This window comes from Citrus sinensis, chromosome 9 (genome assembly GCF_022201045.2).
Source record: "Citrus sinensis cultivar Valencia sweet orange chromosome 9, DVS_A1.0, whole genome shotgun sequence".
In the NCBI taxonomy this organism is placed as follows: domain Eukaryota; kingdom Viridiplantae; phylum Streptophyta; class Magnoliopsida; order Sapindales; family Rutaceae; genus Citrus; species Citrus sinensis.
The window spans coordinates 2012294-2040253 of NC_068564.1; the positions used below are offsets into that span (position 1 = coordinate 2012294).

Genomic DNA, 27960 nt, shown 5'->3' on the forward strand with positions numbered 1-27960 from the left:
ATTAAGTATAACTGTACAACACTTGTCAAAAAAAAAAAAAAGTATAACTGTACAACAGCCAGCTAGTGTTAGCAAGTAGCCTGCAGAATGCAGATGGCTTGAAAAACGATTTATAAAGTGGACGGAAGCAGGGAACAATTGCGTGAAGAAAAGTAACCGAACAAGTGAAATGACAATACGTGGTCGTACAACCCTGAGTTATCATGATTCCTGCTTCTTGGGTATATCATAGGTCCCACGCCCACAAGGCATTTAATATCAATTATTTGATAGCAGTGGAGTGTGATTGCCAAGTGAAAACTACTTACTGTTACTTCAAGGCATCTGAAAAATCGACAACCCCAAAGAAACAAAAGCATGCATTGCCATCACCCCAATCTGCCAAAACGGCCATGTGGCCACCGCCAATGGCCACTCTGTGTTGCTTTCTCGTTGGAGAGGAACTCGCCTGGTTGCACCGAAGATAATTTAGTTACATGCTAATTAGGCTGCTGAGACTAGAACTGGATTGGTTCGATTGAAACCAGAAATGGAAATTCAATAGTTGTTAATCATTTGTCATTTCACAAAACACGAGAGTAGTACATGTACATGCGTACTCTATTCTGATTTGAGCAGGTGTGGCTGTATTTTATCTGATTACTGGCGAATGAAAGAATAAGAGCATTGGCCCTGCTATCCCAGGTGCAGGAGCGTAGCGGGATGTGTCAACCGGCAATGCGAGGTCGTATAGATCATTTCTTATTAGCAAGGATTTGGAAGCTTTGGGGGAGAGCTTCACATAGGACGGGACCGGGCTAGAGGACTCTCTATCGTCCCCATCGTCCTAACAGCCGATCACGCAATTAGAGCTACGAACAGTTTGATTGTTCTTGGGCAACAGAATCCGTAACACAATCAGGGGTGCCGGGTGAATGTGGTGTGAACACTTTTTAAATATATCACTCCTATACTTTAAATTGACAAAATACTTTTATCGTCCACCAGTCTATTAACTTTCATTAGAAAGTTAATAGAATTATGGTAAATTGACTATTTCGTCCTTAATACTCAAAATGAGGTAAAAAAATAAATTTATTCTAAAAATTAATGTAAATTTTCAATACACAATTTTTTTATTTTTTTATTAACAATACATTTTTTGATTAAAAAAATTATTAATGGTACATATTATTAATAATTATTCATAAAAACTCCATATTATACCATAAAAAATTATTAATAATATATAATTTACAATTATACATATTATACCATAAAAAATTTTAGTTGGAGCTTGGAGGAGTAGATCTTCAAAAATTTAGGTTAAATTTTAGAGGAGTAGATTCGGTTGTAAAATATTTTTTTTTAGCAATTATAAACAATTATCATTGTTTTTAATCAAAGTTTCGTCCATTTTAAAAGATTAGATTACCGTTATGATGTCAGCGTTTGCAAACGGCAGTTAACGGATTGGTGGACGGCAGAAGTATTTTGTCAACTTAGGGTATATGAGTAATACACTTAAAAAGTATTCACACATGTTTAATACGAGTGTTATTTAAGAATAAATGACTGATAATTTCCCTAAAAACAAATACCACCTAAACATATATATGTTAATGGAACGTGTTTTTGGAATCTAAAAATGTAATAATTAAAATTTCGTGGTAGGCTGGTAGCATTCCAAGTGCTGCCAGTCAAGAAAAGGATGCCACATTAAAAAAAAAAACAAAAACAAAAAAACATGACTCATGCCGGCTCTCTGGCTTTATTTTGGATTTTTTAAATAGTAATTAAATATATTTCAATAGCACCACAAGACGCACCGAGTGCTATTTAAGACAAGATTTTGAAAAAAAAAAAATTCATTCCCGGCCTGCCCCAGATCTGTAGTTTTATTTTTTGGAATTTTTTTTAAAAATAATAATTAAAAAGTATCTCTTTCGTTGCGTAACTTTGAAAAATACCAAATTTAAAAGCAAATGCATTTTAAGCGTTATCGCTGCTTCGCAAAAGAAGACAACTGCCCAAGACAATTATAAATTGAGGGTTCGATCACTTAAATTTTTGTCAAGCTCTCTCCACAACTGACGCGAAAAGAAATAAAGAGAGAAAGAAAGAAGCAAATAATCATGTTGCTTCAAATTAATCCGCGATCAAGCTTTTCTTTGAAATACCATCCTTTGCAACACGCTGGTAAGCTTCCTTCTAATATTTTAAGAATGTCCAAAAAATTTACATTTAAGGTGAATTTTATTCTCCGTTTCTCACTCGCATGTGTTTGGTATTGATAGCTTTACTACGTGCACATCTATTCTTTGATAGTGAAATTATGTCGTATAAGTTTATGAGTCTAACTTATGCTCAAAGTATAATTGTGAATCTTATACATTTAATTCATAATTTATTTTTAATCAATATGGGATGATGTCCCTAGCTAATACTAGAGATAAAATCTGATGATAAAAATTTATCAGAGGCTTAAGTGATTAAAAAATAAATTAAGAGGAAACAAAGTTCTCATTCTATCTTTTTGTTTTTTGTTTTTGGTAAGATAATTAATATTTTAGCCATATTTAGGTTCAGTTAAAACATTCCAGACTCGAGTGAAACACATAAATGGCTTGGCAAACAAAAGTGAAAGCAAGAAGTACTCCGTCAGATGCTCCTCCGAAAGTTCATTTTTTTTAACCAATAAAATTGGACACAGCGAGGATTTAGTAATCAATAGAAATCATAAACTATTGAGCAAATCAACAGTTGCACTGGCAGCTCAAGATGGGTATTCATCAGAATCCGAGCTGGTTTCAACAAGCTTTATGCAAGTTTTGAACAAGAAGTGTGATGCATTCTATCGGCTTACTCGTCCCTACAGTTGCGTTAGCATTGTGAGTTTGCTTAATTAATTTTAGGTGTATGTGTAAAATGATAGACAAATCAATCTAGCTTCTTTCCTTTTCTTTTTGTTTTTCTTATGATCAGTTTTAAATTTATCAGATTGCAGCGTTATTATCAGTTTCTTTGCTTCCATTACAAAATCCTGCTGATTTCACTCCCAAGCTTATCATAGAAGCATTCAAGGTAAAATTTAAATGGCTTAATTATTGTCAAGTTTATTTTGGAATTTGGATGAGTTAATTTTTTTTTATTGATATTAATTTTCAGTGCATGGTGCCCGCAATAATGATGAACAATTATGCCAATGCCATAAACCAATTGGCAGATGTTCATATTGACAAGGTATATATATATTTCACTCACCCGTATATTTTGATTATTTCATGTATAAATTATATATGTTTGGCTAACAAATTTAGATTAAAATTGTCAAAAGGTTAACAAGCCTCATCTTCCCCTTGCTTGCGGAGACTTTTCAATGGGAGAGGGACTTGCAATTACAATAGCATCTCCATTGATGGTAATTAATTAAGCAATGACCAAACAAAATTAAGGTCTTGTTTAAAATTGAGGTTGGGCAGTAGTAATTTAAAAGTTACAACACTAAAGTAAAATATTTGGTAAACACTAATTGATTTAGTTTGGAAGTTAAATTTATTTTTTTTTACACTTATATGATAAAAGATTTATTATATCTTTACTGATTTTGTCAAGATTATTATTTAAAAATTATATTTACTGCATACTATTGACTTTTATTTCATAATTATAACATTTTTTCTACAACAATTGTAAAGCACTTCAATATCGAACAGGGCCTAAAGCTTTTAATTAAGTTTGTTTTCGCATCTTCTACATTGTTAATTATGATTTTACTGTTCAAATTTATGTAAACCTTAATTACTAATTTCCTTTAATTAATTTTCAGGCTGTGGCTATGGGGATTATGCTTCGATCTCCACCACTAGTTATAGGCTTCATCATATGGTGTATAGTTGGAGGCGCTTATTCCATCGATGTAAGCACCCAAATTATTTCAATACACGATAGTTATTTTTGGGAAAAAAAAAATCCAAATCAGAAACTTCAGTTAGAGATGAAGATGAAGTCAATTTAATTAATTAATTATTTCAAAAATAAATTGGTTAATTGATCAAATTGATTAAGTTCATCATCTAATTAATTGTTGTTCGCAATCTCAAACTTGCATTTAGCTTCCTCCCCTTCTTCGATGGAAGGGAAATCCATTGATGGCTGCAGTGACTATCATCAGTATGAATGGACTTCTACTTCTTTTTCCTTTCTTCATACACTTCCAGGTATTTACACTGTTAAGACTTATTTTGAATATTATTGTTAGACTCTTACCTAAAATGTCAAGCTATTGGGTCATGCGACTTTTCTGACATGTACACGTACAAATTCTCAAATTTGTCAATATATATGGTTTCATGCCAAAAGTTGGTCATTTATATTTTCAAACTAATTACAAAATGGATTTGATACATAAACACAGAAAATTGTGCTCGGTAATCCCGTATCATTTACGAAACCAGTGTTGTTTACCGCTGCTTACATGGTGATCTGGAACGCTGCAATTGCATTTGTGAAGGTAACTAATTCAGAAATTGAATAAATAACTATATGTATATATAAACGTACAGTATATGAATATTTCATGTCCATCAATAGCAACAACTTATATGATAAATTTTATACTTACAGCCTAATTGGTATATCTTATCTAATGATCATAAATGCTTATTTAATTATATAAGCTATTTTCAATTTTTTTTTTGTTGTTGTTTGGATTTTTTGAGTAGAGATTTTAAAAATTAAATAAGTTATTTTGCCTCTACTAGTAAAAGCTCAAACTTTGGGTTTTTACGAATAGTAGTTGAATTTTTTTAAATATTAAAATATCTAAAATATTCTTTACTTATTTCATAATCTTATTTTATTCCTTTCAAAACATAACTTCAAATACCTTGCATATTAAGATAATTTTACAGTTTTTAATGAACGCTCTCATTGATAATCAAACAACCAAATTTTTTTTGATAAAAACTTTATTTGTAAAAACTCTTCTAATAAAAGTTCTATTTAAATAAGCTCTTTTTGAAAATTTATACCAAACGAAGCCTTAATTATTTTTGGTTTTGGACTTATATATAATATATAGGATATACCCGATGTGGAGGGTGACAAAGCATTTGGCCTTCGAACGCTCCCAATCATCATAGGGAAAGAAAAAGTGAGTAATAATCATTTTCTTTACCAATATATTTATGATTTATTGGCTAACAATATTAATGATATGTTTCTATAATTTCTGAAAGGTATTTTCGATTGCTGTTAATATGATGTTAATGGCTTATGGAGGTGCTGTACTAGTTGGAGCTTTTTCGCCTTCCGTGTTATGCAAACTTGTTACTGTAAGAATTTTAATCAGTAATTTCTACAACAAATTTAGCCTTGTTTTTATATATGCACTTGATCTTGAATGTGATCTTCGTAACTCATTATTTAAATTTTTTTTAATGATCTTTTCTTGTAGATGATAGGCCACTCCGCATTGGCTTTCGTTTTGTGGCGTCAGGCTAAAACTATTGATCTCTCCCATAATAAATCAGTGCAATCTTTTTATCTGTTCATTTGGAAGGTAAGTGATTCCTATTTCCATGTGTGAATACTTAATCAAAGAAAAATGTTAAAGAAATTGAAGGCTAGCTGACAAGATTTTGTTAGATTTTTGTGCTTAAATATCATCGCTCCTTAATCAAGATTTTTCATTTACTTCCATAGTGACATGTTTTGCTGACGCATCTGCAGCTGTACTATGTTGAATTCTTATTTGTGCACTTCTTACGCTGAGAATGAGAAGTCCTTACAAAGAGGAACAAAGTGAGTAAAGAAAATTATGAATGCGCGGCCAAAATCATATCGGCATCACGTACTAAATACTAAAATGCTTATCTAGCTCTGTGCTTCCTTGCAGCAATTGTTGCACTATGTTCTGTTGTACATTACGCGTTAAATAAGTTGTAAGGTTGTTAATTTTGTAATAATTATAATAACTATGTTGGTTATACTCTAACTCAGAGCATTCATTGCAGCCATTGGATTTAAAGTTGAAACAACTAACATCAGTTGTTTTCTTATTGTGTGCCGAAAAATGTCCAAAGTTTTGGGGTGTGTGTGTTTTATCCTTGTTTTTATTATTTCAATTCCTATTTTCCACCATTTTGTTCTCTTTTATCTTCATGAGTACAAAATACAGTAAAATCTCAATGAAATCATCACTTAATAAATTAATAATCTCAATTAAATAATATTATTTGTTAATTCTGACTTGAGGCCAACATATAAGACTAATAATTGAATATAAGATAAGACACTACCAAAATATATATATATATATATATATCATTTTTAGTTTCATAGAGAACTCACCAAATATATGTTGATGGAGGCTCGCTTTCAACCATAAGATTCCTTTGATTGTTAAATGATTAGGACACTTCTGTCCTTATTGTTTTTCGCATGATAAAAATATTCATCCACTCAATCAGCAATCATCCAAAGTTGTAAATTTTCAATAATTGCATCTCTCTTTTTGGCATAGGCTCTTCTGCCATATAGAATATGACAAATTTATAACCATTTGAGCGGGTGGCTGCATAACTTGCATGTATACTTGCATCTGCCAGAAAAATTAGTCCACTGAAGATGGCCCATTCTTAAGAGACGGTGAGTTAGAATGCCATCAAATTTGAGCCATTCAATCAAGACGTATCCTCAAAGTTGCAACTACTTAGCTAATTGTTTGCACGCATATGATTTGCTTGTCAAATGATTGGAAGAAAATAACATCAACATATTCCTTTCAAGTTTCTAAAATCATTCAACATACCTTCACTTCCACAACAAGGCTGGCCTGATTTTGGACAAATTAAAGACAAAATATATACACATCATCATATCTTGCAAACAGAAGCAAGAGCATTCTAGTTTGTCCAAAAGTATATAAATTGCCTCTTTTGTTTTCATTTAATATCTTCCAAAATCCCAATACTTCATTCGGGGGGAAAGAAAAGCGTTTCCTTTGTTTCTCCAGAAGAGGTGAGCATGCATCCTACTCTCTCTTTTTCCGCACCTTCAACTTGCTTCTCAAGTTTCTTTAAATTCATTCCTTAGGGATGAAATATTTTGATTATGTTGTTTACAGGAAACTTTTTTTTTTTTTTTGGTTATTGTATATGCCATAAGGTAAATTAAATGAAGAAGAGAATTAGTGCACGCATCCGAAAGTGCCTTTCCCATGCAGGTTTGTTTACATGTTTTTAAGTTCTTTTTCTTTTTCTTTTATCATATAGAACAAATGTTAGTACTATCTCTTGAGATTTTAACTGATTAAACCAATAAGAAGCAGTAACAGGGTTGAAATTGGAGCCAAAAGTTAGCGGGGTTATGTTTTTAAGGGTCAAAGTTTAGCTAATAGAACTATGAAAATTTAGAAACTAACTTCGTTTATTTTAATAACTAAAAAAAAGGTACAGAACCTAGCTAGGACCAATGGTTGTTGAAACTTGAAAACCGTTGTTGAAATTGCACTAACTAATAAACCTATAATACATCAAAATTTATTGCAGACTTTGCAGGTGACAAATAACTTTAGCTGGCAAAGCCAATGACATATTATTTTCCTGGGTCCAGCTACCTTGCGTCATGGGTTTGATACACTAAAACATATTTTAAAATTATATGTGGGTGAGAAGTTCAAAGGACTGACGATATCCACATTTTAAAATCATTCGAATTTTAATACACTAAAACAGTGAAAGATAGAGAATTATTAGTTCATATTTTTCTCATCTTCTAGATCCATCAGCAATAAAGTCACATGATCGTCGCCATATAATAACAAAAAGAGTCTTATTCTATATATATCGAAATTTGATTGTAAATTTAGTTTATCTTTGGAAAGAGGTAGTTTAATTCTTTTGAAAAACATTGTTTTGCATGTGAACAGATTTAGTGTCTTTTGAATGAGCTTTGTACTAGGATGTTAAATCATGCCGAAGAATAATGCTAAATAATAAGCCATCTAGAAGGGAACCTACAATAAAGTGGCCTCATTCATATTCATGTCTCTCTTTTATACAATCGCGATAGGTCTCATTATCAAAATCACTTCCCATGTGACCTATTTAAAGCCGATGCTTGAGTTTCATTTCTTTTGTACAAACATCATGGGCAAACTTTGTCTCTAATATCATGTTAATTTTGTCAAATGATGAATTATTAAAGTTATTGACGGGACAAGAGCCAAGGCATCAGCTATCAAAAGATGAACTTAGTAAGAAGAGTTAACGTCGATGTTAGGGAATCAATTAAAGTGTGGAAAAAAAGAGTACAATTTTATAATGGTTATTATTGTTTTGGTGGATATATAAAGCATCAAGCGTCGATATTTCCAACCAACTTACTGATGTTGATGTACGAGAAGAATATGCTCATGCCTTCCAGATAGAATCATACAATGAGTTTTGGACACGTGTCCTTACGTTATCAAACAAAGATTCAGCCAAGTCCGTCCAAGTTGAATCTACAACCACAGCTCGGATCTCATCCTCTCGGCTCTTTGCCGAGCAACTCTTGGATCTCGATCAATCCACGGTTATTCGGATCCTGGACTTGGTCAAAACACCCTCTCTAATATATGATTATTGTTAGAAAAAAATAATGAGATAACAATTTAATGCAGTAGCTAATATTAACAATAACATAAAACAGCAACTGGAAATCACAAATGAACAACTGAAAAATAGCAACTGGAAATCACAAATGAACAACTGAAAAATAGCAGGGAAAAGAAAACCGAAACAGAAAAATTAATCTGAGGCCTGCACAGAATAGTGTCCTTAAAATAGATTTACCACCTACTGAAATGCTTTAGGTTTGCTGGTAATTGTTTCCCAGGATACAACAGGCACAAATTTTCCGTCAATCACAGACAGCCAATTTCGGCGAACCACAACAACGGCAAACTCAATCAGAAAACAAGATGAAAGAAGGAAGAAAGAAAAACCATAAGCGCTTTGTGTGCTAGTTTCAGTGTGTGTGAAAACAGAAGGGAATGTGCCTTTTTATACTCATGTGGGTATGTAACAACAACATAAAAATTGAATTTCAGTATTCAATATATATGTAATTTAATTGCTGTAACAGCCATTGAATTTAAACAATTCAATTCAATTGCATAACAGCCCAAAAATAATTGCGAAGCTGTTACAAATTTTTTGAATTCAAAAGGTGTGAAACTGTTAAGAAAAATTAAAGGAAATTAAAAATGTGCCATGCAAGCTTAGGTGATTTTGGGTTGACATTCGTGTACGCGGGACATGCGGGCGCAAACGAGTTCAATCAAATCGGTCATAGATTCGCACCAGCCTTGCACACACACATGTGAAGAGAGCCTCTATCCTTAAAATTATTGTTCATGCATGGTTAAGTGTTTATATATAAACACTAATCCCTTGGCTTCTTTTTCTCATGTGGGATAAGCCTCATTTCCTTTTAAATTTTCAACTTTAAGGGTGAACTTTGAGAGACAATTTCTCATTCACCCAAGCACCATTTTGAGAAAATAAAAATACATTTTTAAAGTATTAACAGAGTAGAATCCAAACCTCACAAGATTTTTCACTGTCGTTAAGTGGGATCCACTCAAAAAGTGCAATCAAAATAGCATATTGATATGCTATTTTTTCAACAATTATTTCACTGAGACCGCCAATGCTTCTCTCTTGAAAGACATCGATAATATTTGTATTAAGTATCGACTTTTAAAGTCATTGTTTTTTTTTTTTTTTGTGTAAGACTTTTAAAGTCATTGTTAATTCACTTGAAAATGCTCATTCTTTATCGATAAATTATTTTTCGAGTGTAGTAATCCAACTAACCGTATTTTCTAATTTATCAAACCCATTTGCTTCGACTGATTCGACCACTCGTCGATTTCGGGTCGTTCAAGCCGGATGCGGGAAACTACTCAAGCAACTCGAGTCGAGTCGAGACGAGGCTCGGGCCAGGCTTCAACTACATTCCTACTGGCTATCACAATTTCACTAACCGTTGGATACCATAAGCCGGCTAGTGGCTCGGCTAAATGATGAAATGGAGCACATGCGTTCAATGGTTAAGTTTTGGCTTGAGAGGGGAGAGACTCGGCTCCAGGCAAGCAGTGAAGTCGCCCACCAGCTAATGAAGAACGAAGCCAGCTTCAGCTTGATGAGCTTGAAGAACATTTGCACTTGTGCTAGATGACTGTTAACAGAGCTAGAAACCTTGTCATGAAAGAGATTTTGGATCCCGGTCAATCTAGGAGCTGGGATCTAAATGTGATGAAAAAAAATAACTACTTTTTGAAAATTGTTATTTATTTATGTTTAATTATGCTTAAATTACCACTTTATTGTGATGCTTTCCTTTATATATATATATTGGATTTGCTAATTTTGCGTTACACGTACGTCTTAAATTTGTTAGCATCTCTCAAGTTCCATCAATATTTGACATTTAATTAATTATCTATAACATGATCTTAAGCTTCTCTATTTTTACAAGTTGTAATAATTTGCTTCTCTATTTTTACAAGTTGTAATAATTTGCTTCTCTATTTTTACAAGTTGTAATAATTTGCTTCTCTATTTTTACAAGTTGTAATAATTTGCTTCTCTATTTTTACAAGTTGTAATAATTTGAAGATAATTTTACTTAAGCTTATTAATATTATGGTGATTGCAACTTCTAAAGAAATATAAATGTAATGATAAACAAATGCAAAGCAAAGAGTGCACAATAAGTTACGTGGTTCGGCATAAAGTCTACATTCACGGACAAAGATTGGAAAATAATTTAACAAACAAATAGGAATTAGAAAATTAAAAACTACTTTTAAAACACAATAAATCAATACACCTAAATGGATCTTCACTAAAATACTCAAGTAGAAATTCTCACAATTCTCTCAAATTGTTTTAATTGTAATTGCTCTCAACTTTCGTAATTTAAGATGAAAAAAAAAAAAAAAGCTACCCCTCTATTTATAGGAATGTATGTTTGCACTATTTCTCTTAATTTTGGTAAATTATCAACTTGTCTAATGTGTATGAATTCGGCACCCAATTTTCTATCACGTTTCTTGAAAAATTCTCCAAGTGGGGGGTAGCTATAGTACAGGCATGTATGAGATATGGAAAAAGCTATTTCCCCTAACTCGCGCCCCGACTCAAGCCCCGAATTGAAACTCACCGTTTTGATTAAAATGAAAGCGCGCCGTTTCACAACTAAAGCAAAAAACGGTGCATTTTGCTTGCCAAATATTTCCCCTTCCCTTCATCATTTCCCTTTGCCTATCTCTTTTTCTTTGGCTTCTTAAGAAGAAACAATGAATTTGCTCACATCAAGCTCCAATCATCATCTTCTTTAAAGATGCCAAGATCCTTTGCTTCTCTTTTCTCCCACAAGAAATCACAAACACTTGCCTTCAAAGATTACTACACAATCTGGTTCAACACTCTGCAAAAATCCCTCCTCCCTCTCATTCACAAATCTCTTTCTTCATCTTCTTCGCAAACCCTCCTCTACTCGCACGTCGAGCTCCTTCTCAGCCATTTTCTTTCCTATTGTGACGCATTAAACAATGCAGCCACCCATGAAAACCTACCCGACCCGTCTTGGCGCAATAGTCTTGAAATCCCATTCCGCTTTCTTGGCAATCTCCACCCTTAAGTCTTCACCAACCTCGTTAGATCGCTTCTTGATGAAGAAAGCGAAGAAGAAGAAGAAGACAATGATGATGAATTTTTTGATAATAGGGCGTGGCAAGTGTTCATGGCGTGGAGGAATGTGTCCAAGAATTTAATGTCACAGATTGAGCAAATTGAATGTGGGTTGAGGCTAATACAGAGATGAAAAGCATATCAAACGGTGTCATTTTGATGCTGATAAAACAAAAAAGAAAAATTCACGAAAAGTGCAAAAGTTTAACTTTAAAATAAAAAATTAAACTTAATCAAAACAATATCGTATTGGTAATGTTCGAAGCTTGACTTAGGGTTTGACCTGGGTAAATAGCAGCACCGATGGGATATATGTGCGAGAAATTACCATTAGATTAAATGGAGTAGATCCAACGGATGAGATTCGTTTCATTATTAAATAATAAAAAATTTTGAGACTCCTCCCCTTTCCCTCACCTCACTTCTCATCTTCTTGTTCCACGGCCATCAACAACGGCGCTAGTCGGGAATGATCAATGGCAGCAGCTGATGTTCTTCTCCAGCGATGATCAAGAGCAGCACAAATCCCTCATGGCTTCTCATTTACCGAACCAACTCTCACAAATCCCTCAAATCTTTATTCGACAAAGCCTCCATGAAAATCTTCAATCGACAAAGCCTCCAAGAAACTCGAGACCATGAAAATCGAAAATCCAGCTAAAATCTTCACCCAAAAGATTGACCGTGTCGAGACCAGCCTCAAAGAATCCAGCCGCGATATGTCCTTGTTCAAGTTCAAATCCACCACTATTGTCGCCCTCGTTCTGTTCGTCGTTTTTGGCCTTTCGAAGGGGAAAGTTGTTGCGAAATTACCGTTGAAGCCTTTGGGATTGTCATGGAGATGAGCCAATAGCGAACTTCGTTCATAAGATAGTGGTTTGTATTTCTTCTCTATTCTTTTTTATGCGCCAACTCGATTTTTTAATACAATTAATAATTTTTTTTTATCTATTTAAACTATTTTAGGTTCCAGGAGACTTGGTACTTGACGTATCTAGCATGACAAACTAGAGAGGGAAAATTGCATAAATGAGAAAGAAAGACGAGATTGAGTTTTAAGCATTTTATAGGTGATATAGCATTGGACCGGGCATTTTTTAGGAAAGGATACATGAGTCCAATCCCAACTTGTTTGTCATTGAGAAAACCCCCAGTAGCATTATATTAAAGATGCCTTATTTTCTTCTTTTCGTTTCTCATTGTTTACTTCCAGAAAGCAAAAGAACATAATACAAAATGGTAGCTTTGGTTTTTAGCTGGATTGTGCTATGCGTTTTGTTTCTTGTAGGTCCTGTTTTTCAATATTTTTGTGGCCGTTAAATTTGATTTCTTTGATATTTTATTTTAAACATAAGATGTCATTAATTAATTAATAATGGAGTGCTAGGAATGCAATTTTATATTAAGCATCATATGCAATTTGTTTTGGTGCTGTTTATGCATAAAAAACTTCCAGGTGCTGCTTAGCTACTGTTATCCACCAAAAACAGTACCTGGAAATTTTCAGGTGCTATTTTCCTGCTCTTTATGCACAAAAACAGCACCTGGAAATCTCCAGGAGCTGTTTTGCTGCTATTTGTGCAGAGAGACTGTACCTGAAAATTTCCAGTTGCTGTTTAGTTACTGTTATGCTGCAAAAAGAACACCAGGAAATTTTCAGGTGTTGTTTTACTAATGTTTGTGTAGAAAAACTGCAGCTGAAAAATTCCAGTGGTGATTTCCTACGGCTTTATATTCCTGTAAATTGTACTTCATTATGACCTCGATTTTCCTTTTTTTTTTAAATGGTAGGATTCCATTAGAGTAAATTGGATTTTATTTTTGCCGAACATCAACTTAAAGCGTAATTTGTAATTGATATTTTTTAGCTTGATATATACTTTATCAGAGTTGATTTTTTAAGCATCTATTTACTCTTTTTTGCAGTTATGAAGATGCTCAGCAACGTGAAGGTATTTCCTAACAATTGTTCTGAATCATAATAATAGATCTACGTGGCTTGATTCATGCGTTATGAAAATATTTATTACTGCTGATATACATATAACTCCAAAAGTTAGTGTACTTCTTGTTATTGTTTTATGTATATCTATAGATTTCAAATATGAACTCTATATTCATCTTCCTAGTTCTTTTATGGTTCTATGTAGTTTCAGTGGAGAGGTGTTTTTATCTAAGTTATTGAAGCTTTGGTCAAAATTTGTGTTAAGACCCCTAGAAAATCTTGGACATATCATGCTAATAATTGAGGTGTATTACACAAATTTTTTCGATGTGCATGAGAGGGGGCTAATAGTTTGGTCACAAGGTAAAAATATTATTAATTGTTAATAGAATTTGCATGAAGGACATTAAATAACTCCGCTATTCACAGTTTATAATCTTTACTCCTAGGAGCTCTTACATGTAACGTCATTTAATGTATATTGGTTTATGAAATTTTTAATATGGGATTTTGTATCGCCTATAATCAATTAGTTGTTTGTTTTATAATCTCTTTTATATTTTTGTCTTTTAGGTTAAATCGATGATATTCCAAGTGGGCTACAGGCGTTGCTATGGAGCAGGGGGTTTGAGTTGAATTACAATATTCACCATCCCTTTTAGATATAATGCTACCCTTTCATGTTTTTTTTTTTTGGAGATGATACTTGTAATAAGATGCGCTTGCATAATATACTAGTTTTTGGTGGATTTTAGGGATGATATGTAGAAAATATTATGTTTGATATAGAAATAGTTAATTTGATTTATTTTCATTAAATTATGTTTCCTATAATTACTAAAAAAAATAAAATAAATTGATTTAGCATAATAGAGAAATAAGCCTATAAATTTGTAGGGGAATTAATGTAATTAAAAATTGTTACAAGGTTATTTGCTGGGGAGATTGTGGCTATAAACATTGGTAGCAAAATATAAGGGTTCTTTCAACTTTATTTTCCGGGAAATTGGTAGTAATTTAGCCATTATGTTTATTTTATCCCTGAAAATAATAGGAAAAAAATAACTTAAAAAAAGACCAAGAAAGAAGAGGAATTTTCGGGTTGACCACGAGGCAGAATAGCAAAAGTGGTTTTTGATTTAGTTTTTCTTCTCACAAATTTTGAAATGGTACATTATACCTCTTAAACGAACTCGTGGCCTAAGGTATGTCCTCCGAAAAATCCAAATTGGTGCACAAAATTCAAGTGAAACAGCTAGCCGCCTCATTTGTTGCACCTAACCATTTGGATGGCAGTAACTTTACCAAGTTGAAGCGGCCAACAGCTCCAAGGAATCGGCTAACTGATTTCAATTCTCAAGTCGCGGATTTTACCTGTTCCATCTTCTTCCCTTGCTTTATCACTCTATCTCCTTACGACTAAAACTCCATTTTTATCTCACTAAAATTTATTATCTTCTCATCTGTTTCTAGCTCATTTGATACTTCAAAATCATTACCTATCACTTAAACACCATTTCTCACTCAAAATTCAAAAATCTCAATTGGTGGCCTCTTATAGTGCAAGCATTGTGGAAATAACTAATCCAACTCATTATACAATATGTTTATTACAAAATTCACATTATAGTTCTTGTAATTATCGTTATATGCAAGTAGTTACAAATGAATAATTTTAATACCTAATATTTTACAAATAAACAATTAGATTGTGTCGTATCTTCTTTCTTAATGCTAGCATAGGGAGTCATTGCACTTACTTAGATTGGTACCTTAACAATATAATTCAATATGATATTATACCAACTACCAATTACAATATTTAGTACCATATTTATATTTAAGACCTCTATAATAATATTTTGATGCACATGAAATATGAACATTAAACGTGAAAATAATGATAATCTAAAATTACTTACAATAAGACAATGTTAGTCACTGAACATGGAACCTTTTATTACACACTTGAGTTGTTCATAATTATCTAAAAATTTTACCATTAATCTTGAGTAGTGAATTGTTAAATATGAAAAAAGAGAGTAGTGTCTGAGTTAGGTTTTTCAAACATTTAGTGTCACCATCAATAGAAGGATTTGGTAGGTTGTGTATGGGTTGGTGAACACATTAATTAATTGTGATGAGAAACCATGTTAATAAAAAATGATTAGCCGTTTTTTTAAAAGACTAACCTCAAGGCCTTTTTCGCTCCTCCAATCTCCCCCATTATTATGAACAAAAAATAAAAAATTATAAAAATGGTCTATCACTTTCCCATGTTACCATGTTGTGAATCTTTGGATGTTGAATTATGGGAGGCTTAAACAAACTACACATGTTACATTATGTTTTACACTTTCATTAATGTGCATCCATATATTTTCAACATCTTTAAAAATTTAGTTGTCGATAAGTTGAAGTATATATGATGATCAATTGAATGGTTAGATTTAAGACTAAGTAAATAGTATTGACACAATGATTACTGTTAACTCTAATAATCTTCTTATAATGCTCATTTTAAAGTCACTTACAAAATCGCGGATTAATGACATATAATATATCTTAAGGCATCATTATTATATATTTTATTTCGAATGGGTCGGATTTAGGCCGAGCCTTGATGGGCTTTGGCCGGCCTTCAGTCGAACATATCCATGTACCATAGGTTGGTTAGGCTTCATATAAAAGAAAAAAAAAAGAATAAGAAATGAAAAGAAAAAAAATGATCAACCATAAATATGAAACACCTACCATTAATCTTGAGATTGGGACCATTAAACTTGAAACCAAAGTACCTTGAGACTTAGGGCAATGGACATGAAACACAGAATCAGTAACTTGTAACCCTAGAAGTCATGCAAATTATAGACTAATAAATACAAAACACCTACCATTAATCTTGAGATTGAGATCGTTAAACTTGAAAACCAAAATAACTTAAAACTTAGAGCAATGAACATGAAACACATGATAATTAACTTGCAATGTTGGAAGTCATGCGAATTATGGACCAATAAATATGAAAGGCATACAATTAATCCTGAAATTGAGACCATTAAACTTAAAACCAAAGTAACTTGAAACTTAGGGCAATGAACATGAAACACAAGATCATTAACTTGCAGCCCTAAAAATCTTGCAAATAATGCACCAATAAATATGAAACACCTACCATTAATATTGAAATTGAGACCATTAAACTTAAAACCAAAGTAACTTGCGACTTAGAGCAATGAACATGGAACACAAGATCATTAACTTGCAACTTGAAATATCTTGCAAATTTTGGACCAATAAATATGAAACATCTACCATTAAGCTTGAACCGAAAGTAATTTGAGACTTAGGGCAATGAACATGAAACATATGATCATTAACTTGCAACCTTAAAAATCTTACAAATAATGGACCAATAAATATAAACACCTACTATTAATCTTGAAATTGGGACCATTAAACTTAAAAACAAAGTAACTTGAAACCTAGAGCAATGAACATGAAACATAGAATCATTAACACTTGCAACTCTGGAAGTCATGCAAATTATGGACCAATAAATATGAAATACCTATCATTAATCTTGAAATTGAGACCATTAAACTTGAAACCAATGGCAGACCTATGCCTAGGCTAGACTGGGCTGTAGCCCGGTCTAGCCCCAAAAATAAAAATTAAAAAGTTATTCGAAAATTACAAAATTACCATTAAATACATAAAATTATATTTACTTTTACTTATTCCTCTTTACCTTTCCTTGTTTCTCCTTTTTGCATCCATCCAGCAGCAACAATAAAATCCCTCACTCCCGCGGCTGTGGTGGTCCCTTGTTTCACTTCTTTTCGGCTCAAGCACTTTCCATTCAATTTTTAATAGGTAAAAATCACATCTTATTTTAATTTATGACAGTTCCCTCCCTAGTTTACAAGTATGGATTAATTTATTACAACTCTCTCTCTCTCTCGTTTACAAGCATGGGTGAAATCAAAACATATTTTCTATGATTCTCTTTCTTGCAATAATTAGGTATAAAGTATAAACAATTAAACAAATATCAACAATTGAGATTTGGGTAATAATTTTTGGTGATTGTTGATTTGTTAGTTACCATATAATTCTAATTGATGGTTGGCATCTCTATATTAGAATGAGTAGATAATAAATTGTCTAATAAATAAATAAATTTGTTTATTGAACTTCCTCATTTGATTAAATTAACTCAAATCTCATTGTTTATCTATTAATTTTTTTCTTGTTATTCTAATATTTTACAAAAAAAAATTTCAAAAATTTGATAAGCATGGGTATTTGTATTAACCATATATTGACTTGTATGAGCTTTTAATGTTGATTTTTTTTATTTTGCGACTTTAAATATATTTAAAAATAGTAGAATGTATAGCTTATAACACTTTTAATGATTTCTTGATTCTTACACAATTACATGTTGTTATAGGTTGTAATGTCAAACAACAAATCCAAACCGAGGAAAACTCTACTTTCACTCTTTACTAAAGTAAATGATGGTCAATTATCAAATGGGACAAGTTCTATGTGCAACATTGATGCCTCAAGTTCTCCACCTAAGTCTTAAAGAGTCGAATTTGAGAAAGTTGGTACTCCATCTACTATTGACACGCCTTATTTAGAACGTGATCCCGGATTGCATTTTTCAAAAAGTGCTTTTCCCATTGACAAGCGTGAAAACGTGCGGATGGCATATATAAATATGGGATCATTTCAACCCAAACTACAAAAGTATCCATCGACTAAATATAGTACGCAAAACCGTCGATTTCAATTTTCTTAGTTCTTGAAATTTCCTTGGCTTGAGTATTCTATATCAAAAGACAAAGCATTTTGTTTTCCATGCTATATTTTTCATGATAAGCCATCTAAGAATGAAGTATTTATTGTTGATGGGGTTCAAAATTGGAAGTATGTTGGTTGTGAAAAAACATGTCATTTTGCTCAACATGAAAGAGGTCATGGTTCTTCTCACAATGATGCCATGTTAAAATGGAGCAATTTAAAGGATCCATCCAAACATATTGATAAGACAATGAATGCACAATCTTCGCAACAAATTTTGGAGAATAGACTGCGACTTAAAACCTCAATAATAGCTACCAAGTGGTTAGCAAAACAAGCATGTGCTTTTAGAGGTCATGATGAGTCCGTTAATTCTCTTAATCGTGGAAATTTTATTGAATTAATTAAGTTGTTAGTAACAATGAATGAGGAGATTAATAAAGTTGTGTTAGAAAATGCTCCTAAAAATACCCAATACATAGCACCTAAGATTCAAAAGGAGTTATTGAATATTATTGCTAATAAAGTACGGCACAAGATTCGAGAGGAAGTGGATGATGCTAAATTTTGTATCATAATTGATGAGGCAGTAGATGAATCTCACAAAGAACAAATGATTATTATTTTGAGATATGTTGATTGTGATGGTTTTATTCGAGAGCGTTTCTTTGAAATTGTGAATGTCGATGAAACAAAGGCCTTGACTTTAAAGAATGAGATATGCAATATGCTTGCTCATTACAATCTTTTAGTTGAAAATTTAAGAGGTCAAGGGTATGATGGTGCTAGTAATATGGCAGGTGAATGGAATGGATTACAATATTTATTTCTCAATGATTGTCCGTATGCTTATTATGTACATTGTTTTGCTCATCGACTACAACTCATATTAGTTGCAGTATCTAAAGAAGTGCATGAGGTATGGCTATTTTTTTCGAAATTGAGTTCTATTATTAACTTTGCTAGTGCTTCTTTCAAGCGTTATTCTGAGTTAAAATCTGCTAGAGAAAAATAAATTATAGATTTGATAGCTTTAGAAGAGCTTGAGACTGGTACAGAGATTAATCAAGTTAGAACTTTACAAAGGGCTGGAGATACACGTTAGAGCTCACATTTGACTTCAGTTAATAAGTTTATTGAGATGTTTGGTGCAACTCTTGAAGTATTAGGAAAGATGATTAATGATGGATCTAATCGAGATACGCATGGGGAAGCTAAAGGTGCATATAGGGAGATGAAATCCTTTGAGTTTGTGTTTATTTTGCTTTTATTGAATAAAGTTCTCGGAATTTCTGATATTCTTTGTCGAGCATTACAGACAAAATCACTGGACATCTTGAATGCTTTGAACTATATCTCAAGTACAAAAAGACTTTTGCAAGAGTTTCGAGATAATGGATGAGATGATTTTATTAGAAGTGTAGTATCTTTCTGTGAAAAATACGATATTACTATGCTTGATATAAGTGATTGTTATATGGAAGGTACAAGGCATTCTTGTCAGCAAAAAGATTATGTTACAGTTGAACATCATTATCACTTTGATGTATTTAATGCTGTAATAGATTTTCAATTGATGGAGTTAAATAGTAGATTCTCTGAGCAAACTGTGGAACTCCTCACTTTGAGCTTGGCATTGGATCCAGTTGATGGGTTCAAATCATTTGATATAGACAATGTTTGTTCTCTTGCTGAGAAATTTTATCCTCATAATTTCACTCCAAATGAGGTGCTTGCTTTGAGAAGAGAATTAGAACATTATCAAATTGATCTCATCCACGATTTCAAAATATGACTTCCCTTTCTGAGCTATGTCGACGATTTGTTGAAACAATGAAGTCACAACACTATTTCTTGATTGATAGATTAATTCGTCTAGTCTTGACTCTTCCTGTTTCCACGGCCACAACAGAGCGTGCATTTTCAACCATGAAACTTATCAAGACATCACTTCGTAGTAAGATGGAAAATGAGTTTTTTTCAGATTGTATGGTTATCTATATTGAAAGAGAAATTACTAATACTGTTGATTCAGATTCTGTAATTGATTATTTTTATAATTTGAAATCCCGAAAAGTACAACTTCGGTAGAAAATTTGTATTAGGATTGTATTTTTTTTATACTACTTTTTTAAAATTATTTTTATTTACAATATGGATTTTAGGCGTAAGGCTCTTAATGTCTCTTGTTATTAGGTGTATTTTGTCATCTATATATATGAAATTTCATGTTCACTTGGTATAAATTTTTTATTTTTTTAATTTAGCTCAAGGTACTGCAGAGTTTTGGGTCCGCCCCTGCTTGAAACTAAAGTAATTGAAACAATGAACATGAAACATAGGGCAGTAGACATGAAACCTAAGGCAATGAACATGAAACACATGATCATTAACTTGCAACTTTGGAAGTCATGCAAATTATAGACTAATAAATATGAAACACCTATAATTAATCTTGAAATTGAGACTATTAAACTTGAAACAAAGTAACTTGAAATTTAGGGTCATGAATATGAAACATTGGATCATTAACTTGCAAGTCTGGAAGTCATGCAAATTATGGACCAATAAATATCAAACACCTACCATTAATAAGAAATGAAGACAATTAAACTTAAAACCAATGTAACTTGAAACTTAGGACAATGAAGATGAAACATTGGAGCATTAACTTGCAAACCTGAAAGTCATGCAAATTATGGACTAATAAATATGAAACACCTATTATTAATCATGAAATTAGTACCATTAATCATAAAACTAAAGTAACTTGAAACTTAGGGTAATAAATATGAAACACAAGCTCATTAATAGACAACTCTGAAAATCTTACAATTAATGAACCAATAAATATGAAAATGGTACTATTGATCTTGAAATTAAGACCATTAATCTTGAAACTCATTTTTTATTATTATAAAACTACTTTTTTATTATTATGTGGTCTTTACTATTAAGATAATTATTATTTTATTGTTATTTTATTTATTATATTTAAATAATATATTATTTATTACGATTTAATTTGTTTTTCTAACGTTTCACATGCAATTGTCGTAGCTAAGGCCCTCCAAATGCATTAAGAAGTGTCAAATATTTTGGCCACCTTATATATATATATATATATATATTTATTTATTTATTTATTTGTTTATTTTGGCCACCAACTCCCTACCCACCTTTGTCAGCAACTTCAAATGTCAACGACACGTGATTCTTCTTTTTGACTTTTTACCAAAAGTAATAATCCAAATTTCCTCTTCTCAAAAAAAAAATAATCAAAATTTCCTGGTAGCACGCCAAGGGCTACTATTTAAGAAAAGGGTGACACATTCAAAAAATAAACATGATTGATGATTCCCGCCAGCTCTGTAGTTTTATTTTTGGATCTTTCAAGTAGCACATTAAGATATCAAGTGCCATTTAAGACACGGTGCCGTATTAAAAAAAAAAAAGGTGATTGCCGGCAAGCCACAGATCTGTAGTTTTATTTATGGAATTTTTTTAAAAAATAATAATTAAAGCATTTAGGGAGCACTCGAAGTCCAAAGGCTATTTAAGAAAAGGTTTGTCCTCACAAGGATGGCAAAGAGTGCCACATTAAAACCAAATGCATTTTTCTGCACAAGACAAATATAAATTGAGTGTTTAATCACTTAAAGTTTTGTCAATCTCTCTCCACAACACACGTGAAAAGAAATAAAGAGAGAAAGAAAGAAGCAAATCATCATGTTGCTTCAAATTAATCCGTGTTCGAGCTTCCCTTTGAAATACCATCCTTTGCAACACGCTGGTAAGTTTCATTCTAATATTCTGACAATGTCTAAAAAATTAATACTTACGGTGAATTTTATTCTTGGTTTTCCACTCGCATGAGTTTGGCATTGATAGCTTTAATAAGTACCCATCTCTTGTTTGATGGTGAAATTATCTCGTATACATTTATGAGCATAACTTATACTCACATCATAACCGTGAATCTAATCTTATATATTTAATTCATAATTTATTTTCAGTCAATATGGGATGATGTTCATAACTAAAACCAGAGATAAAATTTGATGATAAAAATTTATTAGAGACTTAAATGATTAAAAAAATAAATTAAGAGAAACCAAAGTTCTCATTCTATCTTTTTTTTTTTTTAAGGTAATTAATATTTTATCCATATTTAGGTTCAGTTAAAACATTCCAGACTCCACTGAAACATATAAATGGCCTGGCAAACAAAAATCAGAGCAAGAAGTACTCCGTCAGATGCTCCTCCGAAAGTTCATTTCTTTTAACCAATAAAATTGGACACAGCGAGGATTTAGTAATCAATAGAAATCACAAACCATTGAGCAAATCAACAGTTGCATTGGCAGCACAAGATGGGTATTCATCAGAATCCGAGCTGGCCTCAACAAGCTTTATGCAAGTTTTGAACAAGAAGTGTGATGCATTCTACCGGCTTACTCGTCCCTACAGTTGCGTTAGCATTGTGAGTTGCTTAATTAATTTTAGGCATGTGTGCAAAATGATAGACAAATCAATCTAGCTTCTTTCCTTTTCTTTTTGTTTTTCTTATGATCATTTTTAAATTTATCAGATTGCGGCGTTATTATCCGTTTCTTTGCTTCCATTACAAAGTCCTGCTGATTTCACTCCCAAGCTTATCATAGAAGCATTCAAGGTAAAATTTAAGTGGTTTATTCATTGTCAAGTTTAATTTGGAATTTGGATGAGTTAATTTTTTTTTTTATTGATATTAATTTTCAGTGCATGGTGCCCGCAATAATGATGAACAATTATGCCAATGCCATAAACCAATTGGCAGATGTTCATATCGACAAGGTATTTATATATTTCACTCACCTGTATATTTTGCTTATTTCATGTATAAATTATATATGTTTTGCTAACAAATTTAGATTAAAATTGTCAAAAGGTTAACAAGCCTTATCTCCCCCTCGCTTGCGGAGACTTTTCAATGGGAGAAGGACTAGCAATTACCATAGCATCTCCATTAATGGTACAAAGTTAAAGCTTCACTCTTCGACATTGTTAATTATTATTTCACTTTTCAAATTTATGCAAACCTTAATTACTAATTTCTTTTTTATTAATTTCCAGGCTGTGGCTATGGGGATTATGCTTCGATCACCACCACTAGTTATAGGCTTCATCATATGGTGTATAGTTGGAGGCGCTTATTCCATCGATGTAAGCACCCAACTTGCTTCGATACATAATATAGTTATTTGTGAAAAAAAGAAAAAAAAATCCAAATCAGAAACTTCAGTTAGAGATGAAGATCATGAAGTCAATTTGATTAATTAATTGCTTCAGACAAATAATTGGTTAATTGATCAATTTAATTAAGTTCATCATCTGATTAATTGTTCTTCTCAATCTCAAACTTGCATGCAGCTTCCTCCCCTTCTTCGATGGAAGGGAAATCCATTGATGGCTGCAGTGACCATCATCAGTATGAATGGACTTCTACTTCTTTTTCCTTTCTTCATACACTTCCAGGTATATATACTGTTGAGACTTTTTTTGAATATTATTGTTAGACTCTTACCTAAAATGTCTAGCTATCGAGTCATGTGATTTTTCTGACATGAATATGTACAAATTCTCAAATTTGTCCACACACACCAAATAATCATATGCTTTCATGTCAAAATTCGGTCATATATATTTTCAAACTAATTACGAAAAGGATTTGATACATAAATGCAGAAAATTGTGCTTGGTAATCCCGTTGCATTCACGAAACCAGTGTTGTTTACCGCCGCTTACATGGTGATCTGGAATGCTGCAATTGCATTTGTAAAGGTAACTAATTCAGAAATTGAATAAATAATTAGGGTCCAGCTATGGTATCACAGTGGTACCATACCCCAGCTGGATCTAATCATTAGATCCAGCTATGGTGACAACTGTGGGCTGGATCCAACTGTGGTATGGTATCATTGTAGTACCATAATTTTGCCCAAATAATTATATGTATATACAAATATAGAGTATATGAATATTTCATGTCCATCAATAGCAACAGCTTATATGATAAATTTTATTACTTAGAATATATTTGATTTTTTTTTTTTTTTGTTGTTTGGATTTTTTTAGTAGAACTTTTGAAAATTAAATAAATTATTTTGTCTTTTATTAGTAAAAACTCAAATTTTGGGCTTTTACGAATAAAGGTTAAAATTTTTTTAAATAATAAAATGCCTAAATTGTCCTTTACTTATTTTATTTCTTTCATAACATAACTTTAAATAAATTGCTTATTAAGACAAATTTATAATTTTTATGAAAAATTCTAATTGATAACCAAATAACTAAAAAAAATTTAGTAAAAGCTCTACGAACAAAACATCTATTTAAAAAAAAAAACTCTATTTGATGACCTATACCAAATGGAGCCCTAATTGTTTTGGTTTCGAACTTATAATATACAGGATATACCTGATGTGGAGGGTGACAAAGCATTTGGCCTTCAAACGCTCCCAATCATCCTAGGGAAAGAAAAAGTGAGTAATAATCATTTTCTTTACCAATTATTGTTTTATATGATGTGAATCTCGAATACAGTATATATAAGAATTATTGGCCAACAATATCGATGATATGTTTTGTTTAATTTCTAAAAGGTATTTTCGATTGCTGTTAATATGATGTTAACGGCTTATGGAAGTGCTGTACTAGTTGGAGCTTTTTCGCCTTCCGTGTTATGCAGACTTGTTACTGTAAGAATTTTAATCAGTAATTTCTACAACAAATTTAGCCTTGTTTTTATGTATTCGCTTGATCTTGAATGTGATCTTCGTAACTCATCATTTAATTTTTTTTTTAATGATCTTTTCTTGTAGATGATAGGCCACTCCGCATTGGCTTTCGTTTTGTGGCGTCAGGCTAAAACTATTGATCTCTCCGATAATAAATCAGTGCAATCTTTTTATCTGTTCATTTGGAAGGTAAGTGATTCCTACTTCCATGTGTGAATACTTAATCAAAGAAAAATGTTAAAGAAATTGAAGGCTAGCTGACAAGATTTTGTTAGATTTTTCATTTACTTCCATAGTGACATGTTTTGCTGACGCATCTGCAGCTGTACTATGTTGAATTCTTATTTGTGCACTTCTTACGCTGAGAATAAGACCAAGTCCTCACAAAGAGGAACAAAGTGAGTAAAGAAAATGAAGAGTGCGCGGTCAAAATCATATCGGCAGCACGTACTAAATACTAATATGCTTATCTAGCTCTATGCTTCCTTGCAGCAATTGTTGTACTATGTTTTGTTGTATGTTAGGCGTTAAATAAGTTGTAAGATTGTTAATTTTGTATCTCAATTAAATAATATTATTTGTTAATTCTGACTTGAGGCCAACATATAAGACTAATAATTGAATATAAGATAAGACACTACCAAAAAAAAAAAAAATTCATTTTTAGTTTCATATACAACTCACCTAATATATGTTGATGGAGGCTCGCTTTCAACCATAAGATTCCTTTGATTGTTAAATGATAAGGACACTTCTGTTCTTATTGTTTTTCGCATGATAAAAATATACATCCCCTCAATCAGCAATCACCCAAAGTTGTAAATTTTCAAAAACAATCATTAATTGCATCTCTCTTTTTGGCATAGGCTCTTCTGTCATATAGAATATGACAAATTTATAACCATTTGAGCAGGTTGCTGCATAACTTGCATGTATACTTGCATATGCCAAAAAAAATTAGTCCACTGAAGATGGCACGGTGAGTTAGAATGCCATCAAATTTGAGCCATTCAATCAAAGACGTATCCTCAAAGTTGCAACTACTTAGCTAATTGTTTGCACGCATATGATTTGCTTGTCAAATGATTGGAAGAAAATAACATCAACATATTCCTTTCAAGTTTCTAAAATCATTCAACATACCTTCACTTCCACAACAAGGCTGGCCTGATTTTGGACAAATTAAAGACAAAATATATACACATCATCATATCTTGCAAACAGAAGCAAGAGCATTCTAGTTTGTCCAAAAGTATATAAATTGCCTCTTTTGTTTTCATTTAATATCTTCCAAAATCCCAATACTTCATTCGGGGGGAAAGAAAAGCTTTTCCTTTGTTTCTCCAGAAGAGGTGAGCATGCATCCTACTCTCTCTTTTTCCCCACCTTCAACTTGCTTCTCAAGTTTCTTTAAATTCATTCCTTAGGGATGAAATATTTTGATTATGTTGTTTACAGGAAATTTTTTTTTTTTTTTTTGGTTATTGTATATGCCATAAGGTAAATTAAATGAAGAAGAGAATTAGTGCACGCATCCGAAAGTGCCTTTCCCATGCAGGTTTGTTTACATGTTTTTAAGTTCTTTTTCTTTTTCTTTTATCATATAGAACAAATGTTAGTACTATCTCTTGAGATTTTAACTGATTAAACCAATAAGAAGCAGTAACAGGGTTGAAATTGGAGCCAAAAGTTAGCGGGGTTATGTTTTTAAGGGTCAAAGTTTAGCTAATAGAACGATGAAAATTTAGAAAATAACTTCGTTTATTTTAATAACTAAAAAAAAGGTGCAGAACCTAGCTAGGACCAATGGTTGTTGAAACTTGAAAACAGTAGTTGAAATTGCACTAACTAATAAACCTATAATACATCAAAATTTATTGCAGACTTTGCAGGTGACAAATAACTTTAGCTGGCAAAGCCAATGACATATTATTTTCCTGGGTCCAGCTACCTTGCGTCATGGGTTTGATACACTAAAACATATTTTAAAATTATATGTGGGTGAGAAGTTCAAAGGACTGACGATATCCACATTTTAAAATCATTCGAATTTTAATACACTAAAACAGTGAAAGATAGAGAATTATTAGTTCATATTTTTCTCATCTTCTAGATCCATCAGCAATAAAGTCACATGATCGTCGCCATATAATAACAAAAAGAGTCTTATTCTATATATATCGAAATTTGATTGTAAATTTAGTTTATCTTTGGAAAGAGGTAGTTTAATTCTTTTGAAAAACATTGTTTTGCATGTGAACAGATTTAGTGTCTTTTGAATGAGCTTTGTACTAGGATGTTAAATCATGCCGAAGAATAATGCTAAATAATAAGCCATCTAGAAGGGAACCTACAATAAAGTGGCCTCATTCATATTCATGTCTCTCTTTTATACAATCGCGATAGGTCTCATTATCAAAATCACTTCCCATGTGACCTATTTAAAGCCGATGCTTGAGTTTCATTTCTTTTGTACAAACATCATGGGCAAACTTTGTCTCTAATATCATGTTAATTTTGTCAAATGATGAATTATTAAAGTTATTGACGGGACAAGAGCCAAGGCATCAGCTATCAAAAGATGAACTTAGTAAGAAGAGTTAACGTCGATGTTAGGGAATCAATTAAAGTGTGGAAAAAAAGAGTACAATTTTATAATGGTTATTATTGTTTTGGTGGATATATAAAGCATCAAGCG

The 27960-nt window shown here is 32.1% G+C and overlaps 3 protein-coding genes and 1 long non-coding RNA gene across 25 annotated transcripts in view; all 4 read left to right on the forward strand.

The window, feature by feature from the left end:
• Positions 1 to 27960, forward strand: part of LOC102612623 (UPF0496 protein At3g49070) — an 85608-nt gene that overhangs the window by 34216 nt on the left and 23432 nt on the right. For 2 of the 20 annotated variants that reach the window (XM_052433257.1, XM_052433250.1), the window contains exon 2: positions 7150 to 7207. Coding sequence is in view for 7 of the 20 variants with exons in the window: in XM_052433250.1 (XP_052289210.1) it covers positions 7159 to 7207 (49 nt within the window). In the remaining 13 variants the exon portion in view is untranslated. Of the gene's footprint in view, positions 1 to 6868; positions 7003 to 7108; positions 7208 to 8862; positions 9188 to 26490; positions 26615 to 26720; positions 26821 to 27960 lie in introns of those variants that run through there. The other 18 variants (XM_052433256.1, XM_052433248.1, XR_008051616.1 and 15 more) reach the window with 17 other exon arrangements.
• LOC102630921 (coumarin 8-geranyltransferase 1b, chloroplastic-like) lies at positions 1873 to 5990 on the forward strand. 3 transcript variants are annotated; one of them, XM_006491976.4, is made up of 12 exons: positions 1873 to 2178; positions 2569 to 2870; positions 2980 to 3063; positions 3148 to 3222; positions 3317 to 3400; positions 3809 to 3898; positions 4095 to 4199; positions 4397 to 4492; positions 5063 to 5134; positions 5220 to 5315; positions 5438 to 5542; positions 5713 to 5990. In XM_006491976.4, the coding sequence occupies exons 1-12, from the start codon at positions 2115 to 2117 to the stop codon at positions 5752 to 5754; spliced, it is 1215 nt and encodes a 404-aa protein (XP_006492039.2). In that variant the 5' UTR covers positions 1873 to 2114; the 3' UTR covers positions 5755 to 5990. The 3 variants fall into 3 exon arrangements, with proteins under 3 accessions (XP_006492039.2, XP_052289199.1, XP_006492038.2); XM_006491975.3 differs by having other exon boundaries at positions 1877 to 2178; positions 2563 to 2870; XM_052433239.1 differs by lacking the exon at positions 3317 to 3400 and having other exon boundaries at positions 1874 to 2178; positions 2563 to 2870.
• LOC112495616 (uncharacterized) lies at positions 12047 to 14484 on the forward strand. The gene is made up of 3 exons (XR_008051624.1): positions 12047 to 12602; positions 13653 to 13678; positions 14245 to 14484. It is a non-coding gene; the product is annotated as an uncharacterized LOC112495616 (long non-coding RNA).
• Positions 22097 to 25853, forward strand: LOC102610771 (coumarin 8-geranyltransferase 1b, chloroplastic-like). The gene is made up of 12 exons (XM_052433258.1): positions 22097 to 22276; positions 22659 to 22966; positions 23075 to 23158; positions 23245 to 23319; positions 23414 to 23497; positions 23599 to 23688; positions 23896 to 24000; positions 24211 to 24306; positions 24936 to 25007; positions 25128 to 25223; positions 25347 to 25451; positions 25586 to 25853. The coding sequence occupies exons 1-12, from the start codon at positions 22213 to 22215 to the stop codon at positions 25625 to 25627; spliced, it is 1221 nt and encodes a 406-aa protein (XP_052289218.1). The 5' UTR covers positions 22097 to 22212; the 3' UTR covers positions 25628 to 25853.